Here is a 14,246-nt window from a genome sequence, read left to right as displayed (position 1 = left end):
ACATTGCCAAGAGGGGGGTATATTTGATGTACCCAGTCCCTGTGATGCACATTAGAATGCATCTGGCAGCTTTCACAGGACTCAATATAGTGCAGTTATGTATATGTCATTCCCGGCTAATAATCTCTCTTTTTAAACATTGCAATAGGTTCCCACGCACCACATATTTCCAGCCCATAAACGGCTAAGGAATGCATCTATGTGGAACCTTTTTTTTTTATGGCTAACCTACCCCTTGTGTGCTTTCAAGAAGCTTTAGAAGCCTTTTGGTTCAGTCATAATCCACAATTGCCATGATACATCTTGGTGGTGGTTCATTCTCCCAGAGAGTTCCTCACCATGGAGGGTAATTGCGGTTGTTCTTCCAAGTAGTGTGAGAGATAGTGTTCAGCAATATATTAGCGTCATGAATCTGTGATCTTTCCTCAAATCATTCTTGCTGCTCAACAGAGGGTAGCTAAATGCATGTGTAAGGACCATGATTATAGGTTTCCAGAGAGACAGAGAGAGAGAGAGAGAGGGAGGGAGGGAAATCTAAGCTTCTTGATGGGTTCCAACTAAATCTCTTATCTCTCTCTGCAGAACTTCAAGTTAACAAAAAGGTATGGATAAGCTGAGTTTTAGTAATCCTATGGAAGACTTATACTCTGGGAACCATACACGAACCTCATAGAGGGTATAACATTATTGCTTCACTAGTTCTATTCTCTTCCTCTTCTTTGAAGATGCAGTCAGTATGTGCATCATCAAGACTTCATTGTTTATTGCTCCCTTGATACATACAAAGCTGTATATTGGTAGCTCTTTTGGGCTGATAAGACTGAAGAGGACTTTATTTGGACTGATATAACTAAAGGGACCCTTGTTTGGGCTGAAGAGTAAATCAGTTATAGTTGCATTATAGTATTCCTAACATGCAACAAATATAGTTATGAGTTTGCACGAAAAATATTCATGTTTTTCTATATTGAAAAAAAGCAGCAATTTTAAGCTCGCTACAGACCCATGTTTATAATCTTGATGCAAGTGCAGAATGATTCTTAACAAGTCGGCAACGCAAAACCACAGCTTAACGGTTGGGTTCGGTTGAGGTGTTTTTAAATAGTTCGGTTTTAACAGTTAGAAACAGTTGTTTAAACGGTTTAATGGTTTTTTACTTAAAAAATTTTATTTAATTGTTTTTAAACAATCTTTTCATTTTCAGGCCTTATTCCCACATTGTCTAAAATAATGAAATATTTTAATTTAAAAAAATTTAAAATTTAAAATTTGAATTTTGACATAACTTGAAAACCGAAACCTAACCACGGTTTTAACGGTTTGAAAAAATTTAACAGTTTCGGGGTTCAAGTTTCAAAAATTTTAAACAGTTCGTTTTTTACCCTCTCAAACTGAACCAAACCATTGCCAATTGTTAATGATTCTAGAGATGCTTTAAAACCATCAAGTCATGCAATGAAGGTATGATGAACTACACAAGGTGCTCTCTGTGGATCAAACATGTCAGGCAATAATCTCCAAGATCTAGTACTCAACAGTTTTTGTTGTCTTCAGCATTTCCGTGAGTCACTCTACAGAGACTCATGTTCATCCTACAAAGTCACCAAACTCTCGAAGACGTAAGTTGTTGCTAAAGTGGAGTAGAGCCAAGACATAACTTGGTTTAGTATGAACTTCACAAGGTGCATTGGGGATGAGCACAAAGAGGAGAATGATGATAAGGATGAAAGCCAAATCAAGAAAAATAGTGCGAGAGAAGATAAATAGGCTTGCATTTTGGGAAAATAAAGAAATATTGTGAAGGGTATTTAAGAGTTTTTATGTGTAATACAATGGCTGGCGAGAGAGAGAGAGAGAGAGATAAAAAGAGTTTGAGAGAGAAAGGCACTTCTTTTTGGGATAGAAAAAGATAGTAAAAAAGGCTTCAACCTAGTCCTAGTAAAGTGGTCTATTATCATAGGGCCTTCCTGATAGAATGAAGATGATAGTTTACAGCGAGTTACTCATCGCTCTACCAGTTGAATGACTTGATGCATTGCAGGAGAAATGAATTAGTTCTGGCCTGATCAATTGCCTGCAGTTTTTGGTCTGCACAGCTGTGGTATACGTCTTGTTTGGTTTGTGATACGTCATCGAATTTGGTTTATTATTGTTAATACTCATTGGCTCTACCATAGACAAAAGTCATGGATTGATTAGAAATTATGTGCAACACAAAGAAAGAGGAAGTGGCTCAATGAGAAACAAGAAATAAAGAAATCAAACAGAGTGCTATCATCAGAACTCAAGCACCCACCCTTCACAGAACTCTTCAGCAAATCAGAGGTTGTAATCAATAATCTTTTTTTTTTACCTTTGCAAATAATATAATACATTACATTGCTGGGCCTAACAGACCATATTGACCTTTTCCTACGATAGTATTTTCTTTCCCTCTCTCTCAATACATATATACTTACACATATATACAACCAATTACATACAGCTATAAACATGATTTACAATCACCATGGGTCATTGAATGGAGTTTCAAAAGAACTCTCTGCAGCAGGATAGTCTTGACTTTCTTCTTCGGCCAAAATGAGCCTCAATCGGAACATAACATTTTCCAAAGCACTCGCTTCCGCCTCACCAGACGTGCCTTGCACAAATTCATCTCCATCTTGCATGAGTTTCTGATTTTCCTGTAATGAGAAAAATCCTGTGTCTAATACAATGGTTTCATAAGTTATTTTAGCCGTTTCAGAATAATAACTGCAACTATACACATACCTTGTATGAACACAAGTATGTAAAAGACGGCTCATAAAGTCCACAGTGGTATAGAAGGATGCCATAGTCACGCAATTCCTTCAAATCTTTACCTAAGATAACAAGCCTTTCTGATGCTGTGAAATTGGAAACCTCATATAAATGCCTAAATTTGGAATTTGTGTCAGAGGACCATATGGACTTCTATGAATTTCAATCATATGCCTAGTAACATTTTAGTCAGTAGTAATACCAGAGAGAGCACATCGCATATCCCCAAAGCTTGGGCTTGTCCATATGCCCCGTTGCAAGCGATGATTGGCAGCTCTTGCAGAAGCAATTTGTGATCCCCTGTATTTAAGTCAATCAAAGTTATACATCTGACATACATATCATATACAGCATATGTAAATGTGTGTGTTTGTGTATAGATATAGATACAACTACACATACACAAATACAAACACACATAGTCATAAGCATCAACACAAACACATCAATACGCATGTATACAGAATGTATGCATACACATACATATATTACACCTGCATCGACACACACAATATACATAAATACACAATAGATATCTCTATACAAACTCTACAAGCATATATGTATATATGATATACACATACATGCATATATACGATTTAGATATATACATCACATTTAAAGTTTAAAATATGCCACATTTCATACATTATATTGTTAGGTGCTGGAAAAAGGCTTTGCATAGGTGTTCCTGCACTCATATGTTTCCCTTGACAAGCCGCATCTGCTGCCTTCAGAAATTCACTTCCCTCTGTGCTTCCATTGAGAAGTTTCCAAGGCCAGTATATTTGCTTTAGTTTGGTCAAAATCTATGAGTGTCCAACCAATATCATTGTTCTTATTTGATATGAATAGTTGGTAGAGAATGATATTTTGGGGAAAAAAAATACGCTGCAATACTTACCCCAACAAGCAACCTATCATAGGTAAGTATATTAGGTGCATTACTGGCATCATCTTCCCTTCTAACTATAGGCTTAGGGAGAGAGCTATCATCTTCAGAGAGCTCCATATTAACAGTAAAATCTATCACCTTCCAAGAATGAAGTATATTTATAATCTCACTGTAGATCAGGCCCAGCATCAGTGGATTCCCGATTCTTCGTGTTAAGACCTAGCAATCATTTCTATAATGTTTGCTATACCCTCACAATAACCACATAGAAATGACTTGAGCTACTGAAATATAATCATTAAAATAATCTTTACCATGTTAAGATAGCAGTCCCTTGCATCTCCGGTGTAACTGGAAGATCGTCTTTGGAAATTCTGTGAAAATAATGACATTAAAAACACATCATAATGAATTATTAAAAACAACAAAACACATTGCATAATGTGAATATAAGATTCCATAAGACAAAAACAATGACCATAACCCATAACACCAACATTTATAAGAATTTATAGTTCACGATACTTAAATCATGTATCCACAAAATGACATGAAAGTAAGGATTCTATGTTGTAGCCGTCTTACAAGATCCAAGATACATACCAATAATAATATTGCTAACTAGATATTTTTATGTGGGCTATTGGGATTGATCCCTAATGCCATACAGTACAAGGCACCTTTGCTCACCATCATTATAAAACATAGCCCATAAGCCATAAATGCCATTTCTTTCCAAGTCTTCTTATTCAAGAGATTCCAGAAAAAATTGATAGTGTACAAGTTTCAAGACACATTACTTCCAAACAAATTCATTTACCTTGTAGCCATATAGGTAGTCATCCAAGCAACGGAGAATGACATCAGGTGTCTGATCCTGAGGTGAGATGTGATGTCCAGCAAACTCCATTGCCATACCAGTGAGCCTTTCCAAGTAAGAATCCACGGGAAGTGGCACTGGAGAGTGAGAAACAAGAGCATCATCTTCTGCAGAAACCTCTAAAGCAGCTCTTGCAAGATCCAAAGAGCAAGTGGAAGAATTGGTTCCTTGACTCTCAAGCTTATGCACCTCTTTAAAGAAGTTCTCCCGGGCCACCTGTCAATCGAAACCCTACTATCATGAGGATATCCTTGATAATGATGTTAATGGAACAGTAATGGTGATACTACCAATTATGAAGATGGTGGTGGTGCATGATAATGATGATGATGATGATGGTGTTGAACTTTGATGGTTATGACTATGAGGGTGAATGAGTATAACGATGCATCATGGTTACAGTGACAATGATGAGAATGCATGATGATGAAGATGATCCCTAACCTTCCAAATAAAAAAACCCTTCAATGATGATTTCATCTACTATGTCGAACCAAAAACCCCTAATGAGGATGTTTGATTCCAAAGCCTAAAGAGCCAGACCAGCATAAACGCAATGAAAGGAAGCCGTATTAACCTTTGCATGATTGGTGTCTATGCCAGCTTTATCCATAAGGTCGTGAAGAAAGGAACTGTGTCCTGAAAAGGAAGCATGTGTGCGTCCAAAATGTTCGGCGCTCGCATCACAACACAAGCATCTGAAAACCCTCTGTTTCAAATGGCGTCGAGATTGTCCAGCTTGGTATGGCCGAAAGGGTCGTGGGAGATATTCGTTGTGAGAAGAGGAGAGTAGAATAGGGTTAGGGTTTAAATTAGGGTTAGAATTAGGGATCTGTACTCGAGCCATCATGAAAAGATCCATTTGGAGACGCAATCTCCGTCTCTCAGGCTATCCTTTTGTTCGATGAAAGCGGCGCAGTCCACGTCTCTTCGCCCACTGATTCTACCTCCACGTATCTTTTATCTGATCAGTTTCCACAGGGATCTTGCGAATGTTCTGATGTGGGCCTGGCAGGGTCGACGTGGGGTTCCCTCTTGATTCCTCAGGGGACCTTTTCTTCTTTCGCCAGCCCCGCCCAATTCACGCCCTGCCCCATTAGACATGGCACAGTGCACAGAGAGCTCTGTTTTCTTGGGGCCCAACCAAAACCCATATGAAGTCTTTAGATTCCAAGGGTTTCTGGATCTATGGAATGAGGAGGATAACATACATATGTATATGTTATGTCCGTCCTCGGCCGGTCTAATAATATATGTTATGTCCGTCCACAGCCGGTTTAATAATATATGTTATGTCCGTCCACAGCCAGTCTAATAATATATATATATATATATATATATATATATATATATATATATAGTGGTCTGAAATCTGACCTTGCCGGACATGGAATCATTACTACATGGACCACTGCCTGGCGGACAGGATCTGCTTTTCCTAGTTTTTTACAAAAGAAAATATCTGTTTTAAATCCTCCTCTGCCCCACCCATATTAATTTCACGCTCCGAAAGAAAGAAATAGCATATATTTTTATGCACACATCTCGCTTCATCATCATCGGCTTTCACTCGAAACTCAAAATTGCGCTAAGATGATGCCCTCTGCAAATAATCCTCGTCATACCCATATTCTTTCTTCATGTTCCTAAAATAAGAAGAAATGGCACACTCTCTGCATGGCTTCATCATTAACTTCCACTCCCTGCTCTTACCTTTCATGAATAACTCAAATCCTGACCATGCCAATGTCACAACTCATTCATTGGCGTCTCTTCAGCTCGTGCTACCACGTCACTTATTTTGGTTTGTTTTTCCTGTGGCCTTTCCGCTTAAGCCACACAGCATTATATTCTCGCATGTTCAGCTTTTGTCTTTTTTATTTCATCTGTTTTTAGATCATTTTATTATTTCTCAATAGCCAATGTCATTCTGCTTTCAGCGCTTTTTAGATCAATGCATATTAAATACTATGCAGCATATTGATCACATTCCTTAGCAAATGCAACAATAGAAATAGAACCACATACGCAATTTTGATTCTGCATAAAATCAATGATACTGAAAAGAGAACTACATTTATTAAAGTTCAGAATCATATCATTACACGATACACAAATTGGTGATTCCTTTATTGCTTCTGATATAGAATGTACATCACAACACAAGGGTTGACGGCATTATTGAATGGTAACAAATTTTTGTTAGTATGGTTATACAGGAGGCTTCTAAGCTTTCCATCTTTTTTCCATATCTTCTAGCAACTAAAAGCATATAAATACACAGAATACTGTATATTGCCACATCTATACCTTTACAAATAATCACATTTAGGTACATGTTCCTTGATAACTATATACTATGATGGTAAAGCAAGAGGCATCCCATTAGCTGGTATATCATCATCTTCATCACGATAGATGTTTTCAGCCATTTGCCATATCTGAAGAATGTTGTCCTCTGCAACACTTGCAATTACCCAATCTTCAGTTTGGTTCCAAGAGAAATCAGAGATCTTGCTTGTATGGCCTCCATGTATGAATAAAAGCTCCGGGGGTCCATCCTCTGCATCCTCGGGAGTCTGTTCTTCACCAATTCTGCAAAATAAATGATTAAACATAACCTTAGAGAAGACAATTGCGAGAAATAGAGCATAAAGACAATCATGATTTATAAATATTGCAAGAAAGCCATTATTAGCGAGGACAAGAAAAGTCAAAAGCATAAAGACGGCAAGAAAGCCATGATTAACGAGGACAACAAAAGTCGAAAACCAAAAGAATAACAGCAAGCACGAAGAGTGAGGATAACAACTAAAGAACAAAACAAGTCATAATTAGTGAAGATAGCAATGCCCAATTGATTGGTGAGGTTATCCACAAAGCAAGAAAGTAGAACGAACCTGCTAAGGTCCCAGACCATCAGCCTTCTATCAGCACCACATGAAGCCAAAATCGTCTCATTCTTTGGGCTCCAACCTATCTGAAATACTTCATCTCTAGAAAAGAAAGCAAAAGGTAAACATGTAACAGAAGTCAGCAATATACTATTGGAGTTATTCAGTGCAATATTTAACTATTTTCTGATACAAAATGGTCCATTCAGCAATTTAACGCAAACTCAGCCATGACGCTATAGCAAAAATACATGCATTAATGTGATTTCCAACTTTGCAAGAAGCAAGGATATTACCACATACAGAAAAACATATTTAAAATGAATGCGCTGAATATGCTGACAAAAGTTTCCTTTCCAGGATTGATATTTATATAGCAATAACTACTGATCATTGTTTCTAAGGATATAAAGTTTGGCGAAAAACAGCAACTCGCCATTACATGCTTATGAGTTATCACACTTAAGGCCATTAAGAATGATCAGGCCACCAATGATAATGTAAGATAAATATGTAGAGTCCTCTGCATGCAGAACAATAGTCAAATTCACTCATTGCAAAACATCTGCCTTGGAATATTTTATTGGAGGAATTCATAATTCAAGGCATTAACAAATAAACATCTGCTTCATTAGTCAAATTGCATATGCAACCAGTGAAGTAGAAACAGGTTAGCAAAATCAAATGAAACCAACTAGCATATCACAAATCCTGGTGCAGCATCCTTGTGAAAATGAAGCATTGGATGAACCTACCTACCTAATAATGACTGAAATGTCACAGAGTCAACCATGCAGCTAGAAATCTGTACGTCAAGGAATCAGATACATACGTGTGGTTAACGAAAGCATGCAAGGATTTTGAGAGCTTGCGTAAATCGTATAGAGCTACAGTCTTATCTGCAGATCCAGTAGCGAGCACCCATTCATTGAAAGGATTGAAAGCCAAGCAATTTACCTGAAATTTTTTAACATAACAAAATTCACATAGTTAAAAATAGAAGACAATATTGAATGATTCGCGACACTACAGCACTTTTGGAGAGTTGCAGACTAACATTTCGGATTTTACCAAAATACTTACAAGTTTCCAAATTTACACAAATATCCTCTATAGTAGTAAATGTTGTGGAAACGAGGGATATTATGTTAGCTTTTTAAAGGTTATTCAGGGAAAATCCAGAACATATCCAACATTTTGATGTTATTCCTAGATTATAATTACTTCTGCTCCATGAGCTTCCACAGCATGCAAAGGCTTCTCCAAATTCGATGCTCGGAGATCCCAGATTAACAACTGCCTGTCATCCCCAGCAGATCCAAATAAATAATCATGACTTGGGTGCCATGCCACATCTTCAACCACGCTAGCATGAGCCTGAATGAAATAAATTCCAGGAACATTTAGTTTTAGTTTAAGAGAACTAATTGGTTCAAAAACTAGCACCTTCATGGGACTAGAAAAAACACTGCTAGGAAATGTTTAGGGTTTATACATATAATTCAATAAAAAACTAAAACTAAATAAGAACACATAAATGTCAAGTGATAAACAAGATTATCCCAAATGATAACTCATTGGACCTTTCTCTCACATACTAAGCAACAACCGCTGCAAATAAAGATATAGAATTGAAGGGTAAGCTTCTTCAGGCATCCAACTGATGATGCAGAGACCAATGCAGCAAAGGTACACTTAAAGTTAACTGAAAGCTTTTCTTATCAATTTTCTATCAAAAGATACCGATTACATTTTACTGATGCAATCATGATGCAGAGAGAGAACAACTACCTCCTGTTGTCAACAACATTGATCTTTAGGTTAACTATGCATTTGACTTTTCAATCTAGACATTGAAAGAACAAAGAAACTATTTTAACAACCTTTCCAAACCTTTCTGCAGCTAAGACATTCTTTATATTTTATTTGAACAATGAAAGAAAATAGAAACAGATGAGAATAAAAGACCTGGAAAATCCTTGTTGCTTCGACAACTCCATTGTTCTTGATAGAGCTATTTATATCCCAAAGACAAATCTGTGCATCATCTGACCCACTTAACAAGAATCCTTCTTTGAGAGTACTCCATGACAATCCATAGCCTTCTGTTTTATGACCTCGCAACCTCAAATCCGGCGAGCATCGTCTTTCATAAGATGGTTTAGATGGATGTTTCGTGGAATCAAAAATGAAGACATCGGCACTAATAGTTTTTGTTGCAATAATGACAGGATTCTGCGGCATATACCGAGCTCGGTTCACTTCACCATCATGATTGATCTGTTGGATTATTTGAACCTGAACAAGAATGAATTATTATAACTACAGACTCTTCAGGATTTCTTTCTTTTTCCCAACTAGAATGACTATGTGACCAAGCAAAAAATATCATTCTCAAGTTAATGCTAGCACTCTAAAATGTACAATACATATCAGTCTTAAAAATACAGAATGTATGATCATGGCAAAGTCTAGTAGCCTCACAATGTATAGTGACAAAAAAAACGTTTCAATTACCCAAAACATTGAAAAGGAGAGTCTTGGAGCATAGGGGTCAATACAGTAGACTATGAACCCATAAAATGCAAAAAATCAAAATAGAGCCTTGCAAACACATATTTTCCAAACCAATAACAGAGCCTTGAATATTATTGAAACACATAAAATGTACAAACATTACAACAGCAGATCCTTGAAGCTTAGGAAACTATAAAACGGACAATAATAACAGATTCAGTAAACAGTAAAATGTACCATACCAAATACAGAATTTTGGAACCCTGACATGTATAACGATGACAACGCGCCTATAAGCTTTAAATTACACAGTAAAATCATTGGAATATTTCAAAGCTTACAAAATCCTGAATGCACGATGAAGTAAAAGATTATCTCGAATTTTATGAGAAAGTAAGATGCAAGATAACATGCGCAGCGTCTTGGATCCCTGATAGCAATACAGCGGCAGAGAGAGAATAGAGGGAAAGAATGTACCTTTCCAAAGACAGATGCAGAGAATCCACCATATCCAGCTGAAGAATCATCATCGTATTGTCGACAATCTATATCCACATCTTGAAGGGGAAGCTTAACATTTGCAATCATAAGATGGTTTTGTTCATTATCTGAAGTGTGAGTTCCTAGCAGGAGCTTATGGACGGAGAATAAGTCATTGCCATCATCCTCAGAGCTCCCGTGGTTACTTCTCCCGTCATCAGAGAACGGGAGCCACTGCACGGTGAGGGACGGCCACTCCAGCGCGTGAGTGATGACGAGGTCGTAAAGAAACGGCGTGTTTTTCTTCCATATCTTGTATTCTTCGTTGATATGGCGCTCTTCCTCGTTAGGGTTGGGAGGGGGATCGTCCTCAGTCTCGTCGTCTTCGTCCCTCGCCATAGCAGTCGACTGCGGATTAGGGTTTCGCAGGAGGAGGCAGGAGAAGACAGAGAGACACGTGGGCAAAACCTAATTTTATTTAACATACGTATTATAATAGTAATACATACTCTGAGAGAGAGAGAGAAGAGAGAGAAGAGAGAGAGACTAGTCTCAGATTAGTCTCTCTCAATTAGTTTTTTGGAGTGTGTACTAAATATAATTATAGAGAGGTTTTCATGAGTCATGAGGTCCTGTGTTCAAATCCCCCCAAGAGACATCCGCATAGTTTGTGCGTAGATTTTGCACACGAATGTTAGTAAAAGCTTTGGTTTATCGCTTTTAACACGTAAAGCCACCACGAGAAAAGGCAAGCATGAGAAGAGCGAGACGAAAAGGCTTTGAAGGCCCTCATTTGTGCCCGATGTTACCTAATCTCTGTATCCTATTTTAGTCGGTTTTTGCATTTAGTGGTATGATTCTCGCTTTAGGTGCAAAAGAGATCTCAAGTTCGATTCTTGAAATGTCCATTGGTCAAAACTGCTTCTTTTTATGGACGATACTAATTCTAATTCTATGTGTTTTCCTACAAGGTTTACTTACCCTAACTCCCTTACATAATTGCCCCACATCATCCTTGTATCCATTGTCCTAATAAACAGAACACCATGGACTCTCGATTGACTCTCACCACACACGAATATAAGTCAGCCGATGGAGAACCCCAAGAAGATATTGCAAAAAAAAAAAAAAGACAAGAGGGGAGCACTTGAGGTAGTGCATGAATGGGTGGGTGTGCAAGGCACTTGACAAATTACATGTTTTGTTAAATGTCCAAGGGGGGAAAGGTTATATCTTCTTATGCCATTTGATAACATACAAAAGAGATCAATTGTGTGAGAGATTATATAGAAATCGCCTTGAAAGAAGAAATGCAAAAGGAGATTAAAGAACCAAAAAAAAAAAGTAGTCACATGCCTCTTCGAATATCTAAGATTCTAAATTATTAGAAGCCTTACAAAAGACAAGGCAGGTTTCCTAAGGAAGCCCAACTTTGAACTCACAAATGATATGACAAAGTACCCGAAGGATGAAACATTCCCTAATAATGTCAAGCTAGTGGCCATTAAAGTCAATTTACAAAAAGGACAAAATGTAGTAAGAAAATGTGTCTTCATAGTTAAAGACAGTCTAAATAAAGAAATGTAAGCATGGGTAGAGATAGTCAACGATGCAAAGCTCAATCCAAACATGGTTTAAAAGAGATTAATGCACACGCTCACTAGATAGAGATAGTGAAAAGGAAAAGAGGAACAAGGATAGATAATGAGGATTGGATTAGTGCCACATTAGAAGAAGAAGCTAGAGCAAAGCATGTGCATTACATGTCCAAGTTGTTGGTTGGGCTAAAAAAGGAAACTTGCAAGAAGATATCGGGAATATCAAAACAAAAATCGTGACATAAGATATTCCAATTGGTTCAGCATCAAATGAGAAAAGAGATGAGAGTATAGGCCTAAATCTATGATCATTCATAGAATGGACACGGAAGAGAAAAAATATTTCCTATACAAGGGAAAGGCACTTGAGGGTGAAAAATATATTTAGATAACAAGCTCACTATGGCTCAAGTATCACATCACCAAGAAAATATGCCACAAGTGCTCAAGACAGGAAAGGAATATGGGTTTTTAATTGGGATGACAAAGTCATTATTACAAAGAAGAGAGTTGCATGATCATGTATGGTCTATGAGACCTTACGCATGTCACCAAGAAAATATGTCACAAGTGCTCAATACAAAAAAAGGAAGGAACATGGGTTTTCAATGGGGATGACAAGGTCATTATTACAAAGAAGAGAGTTGCATGATCATGTATGGTCTATGAGACCTTAGGCATGTCACCAAGAAAATATGCCAGAAGTGCTCAAGACAAGAAAGGAAGGAACATGGGTTTTCAATGGGGATGACAAGGTCATTATACAAAGAAGAGAGTTGCATGATCATGTATGAACTATGAGACCTTGCACATGACTTTGTGGAATCACAATTGCTCTACAAGGATACATGTTACACACTAATTATATTGAAGATGCCTTCAAGAACATAGGCATTCCTATGTACATAAATGCTTAACAATGCATCGATAGTAAGCTCCCTGATGTACAAGGATATAGATGGACTCAATGCCATTCTTTGCCTAGGATACTAAGAAGCACTAGAGGCTCGAATGGTGGTATCATACAAAGAGGAGCTCCATGATAGGGTGTGTGTTGTGCATAATGATGTAGATGTGGAGTATCTTAGAGAGCCATATAACTGCAATCGCTACTTTCCACCTACCTACTCTAGGTTTACACCTATTAGAGAAATCACTATATCTACCATTACATGATGATATTGTAAGTTTTCTTAGTATGGGGATATGACATTATTAGCAAGAGCTCCATAATAGAGTACATGTTATGTATAAGGATTTCAATGCTTGTTATATGTGGATATGAATCAAAAGAGGATATCTTAGAGAGTTATATTGCAAATTGTTGCTTCCACCTACCTACTTGAGGTTTGCACATATACAATGGTATTGTAAGTTTTGCTTGTATGGGAGATATAGTACTATTGCTAGGGCTTCCTTGCTTCAAAGGTCTCTCCATTATGGATCCACTCTTGTTAGAGATCTTTCAAAGAAAAAAAGTATAATTTAACTTGACAACATGCGATTTTTTACCACTTTTATATTCATTTACATTTACTTTGGTTTGTTGTTCTTAGAGACGAGACAACACTTTAAGGAATGATCCCTTCTTTAATCTTATAGGCCATTATGGCCTCTTAAAAGGCATTAATAAATCTTTCTTTCTTGTTGTAAAATTACAAGAGGTTGGTACAATAAGAGTTCGGGCCATCAGGTCTATCATTACAAGATATTGAAAACACCCATTTGTTGGTATACATGATATCCAAAAATGAGGGTTGTTATGGTCTATATGGTGGGAGTCAAACCTAATTGAACCATTGTAGAATAATAGAATCGTTTGACTCAAAATTGGAGGTTTAAACAACAATTTGAAGAAGGTTAAGCCCATGTCTATATTATAAACGAAGTGTGTTCATAATATACTTAATGATACAAATTCCATGTCATAGTGCTGTAATTATTAATACATGTACACATCAACATTGATTGTATATAACTATGTGCATCTATTATATTGCAACAATATTTTGATGCACCTCACCAAATGAGAGAACATGTATGTGTGGTGGGTGATCGTGATATTGCATCCCTATTCATTGTACTTCAATATTTCATAATTAATACATTACTATTTCTGTGTAAAAAATAAAGATCCAAAGGCCAAAATGGCAATACAATAGATCAAGCATAGCTTGTAT

The 14,246-nt window shown here is 37.1% G+C and overlaps 2 protein-coding genes across 7 annotated transcripts; both read right to left on the bottom strand.

Moving 5' to 3' along the window:
• Positions 1 to 2,324: 2,324 nt before the first annotated feature.
• Positions 2,325 to 5,490, bottom strand: LOC147868745 (uncharacterized). Of its 6 annotated transcripts, none has more exons than XM_087323052.1 (8): positions 5,155 to 5,490; positions 4,518 to 4,793; positions 4,012 to 4,071; positions 3,707 to 3,916; positions 3,451 to 3,611; positions 3,005 to 3,102; positions 2,773 to 2,888; positions 2,325 to 2,684 (listed from the first exon to the last, which is right to left on the bottom strand). In XM_087323052.1, exons 1-8 carry the CDS (start codon positions 5,437 to 5,439, stop codon positions 2,505 to 2,507), a joined length of 1,386 nt encoding a protein of 461 aa, XP_087179178.1. In that variant the 5' UTR covers positions 5,440 to 5,490; the 3' UTR covers positions 2,325 to 2,504. The 6 variants fall into 6 exon arrangements, 4 of the variants coding, with proteins under 4 accessions (XP_087179178.1, XP_087179180.1, XP_087179181.1 ...); XM_087323054.1 differs by having other exon boundaries at positions 2,325 to 2,675; XM_087323055.1 differs by having other exon boundaries at positions 2,773 to 2,864.
• A 1,193-nt stretch (positions 5,491 to 6,683) lies between these two features.
• On the bottom strand, positions 6,684 to 10,939 carry LOC147868744 (histone-binding protein MSI1-like). Its single transcript, XM_087323047.1, has 6 exons — positions 10,466 to 10,939; positions 9,440 to 9,769; positions 8,696 to 8,848; positions 8,304 to 8,428; positions 7,478 to 7,573; positions 6,684 to 7,172 (listed from the first exon to the last, which is right to left on the bottom strand). Exons 1-6 carry the CDS (start codon positions 10,865 to 10,867, stop codon positions 6,935 to 6,937), a joined length of 1,344 nt encoding a protein of 447 aa, XP_087179173.1. The 5' UTR covers positions 10,868 to 10,939; the 3' UTR covers positions 6,684 to 6,934.
• Positions 10,940 to 14,246: the final 3,307 nt, after the last annotated feature.

Source organism: Azolla caroliniana, unplaced genomic scaffold (assembly GCF_043228905.1).
Source record: "Azolla caroliniana isolate FFs.n. ecotype wild unplaced genomic scaffold, voAzoCaro1.0.p SCAF_1, whole genome shotgun sequence".
Classification (NCBI taxonomy): domain Eukaryota; kingdom Viridiplantae; phylum Streptophyta; class Polypodiopsida; order Salviniales; family Salviniaceae; genus Azolla; species Azolla caroliniana.
The sequence above is the reverse complement of the archived record's forward strand: the minus strand, read 5'-3'. Positions and strand labels throughout refer to the sequence as shown.

Bases quoted from the DNA above. Each gene is read 5' to 3' on its own strand.
- LOC147868745 (XM_087323052.1), bottom strand. From the start codon at position 5,439: ATGGATCTTTTCATGATGGCTCGAGTACAGATCCCTAATTCTAACCCT. The intron at 3,103-3,450 runs GTATGAAATGTG...ACTTAAATACAG, and splicing joins CCAGCACCTAACAATATAAT to GGGATCACAAATTGCTTCTG. The intron at 2,685-2,772 runs GTATGTGTATAG...TTCTCATTACAG, and splicing joins CATACTTGTGTTCATACAAG to GAAAATCAGAAACTCATGCA.
- LOC147868744 (XM_087323047.1), bottom strand. From the start codon at position 10,867: ATGGCGAGGGACGAAGACGACGAGACTGAGGACGATCCCCCTCCCAAC. The intron at 8,429-8,695 runs GTAATTATAATC...AAAAAATTTCAG, and splicing joins TGGAAGCTCATGGAGCAGAA to GTAAATTGCTTGGCTTTCAA. The intron at 7,574-8,303 runs GTATGTATCTGA...TTTCTTTTCTAG, and splicing joins CATGCTTTCGTTAACCACAC to AGATGAAGTATTTCAGATAG.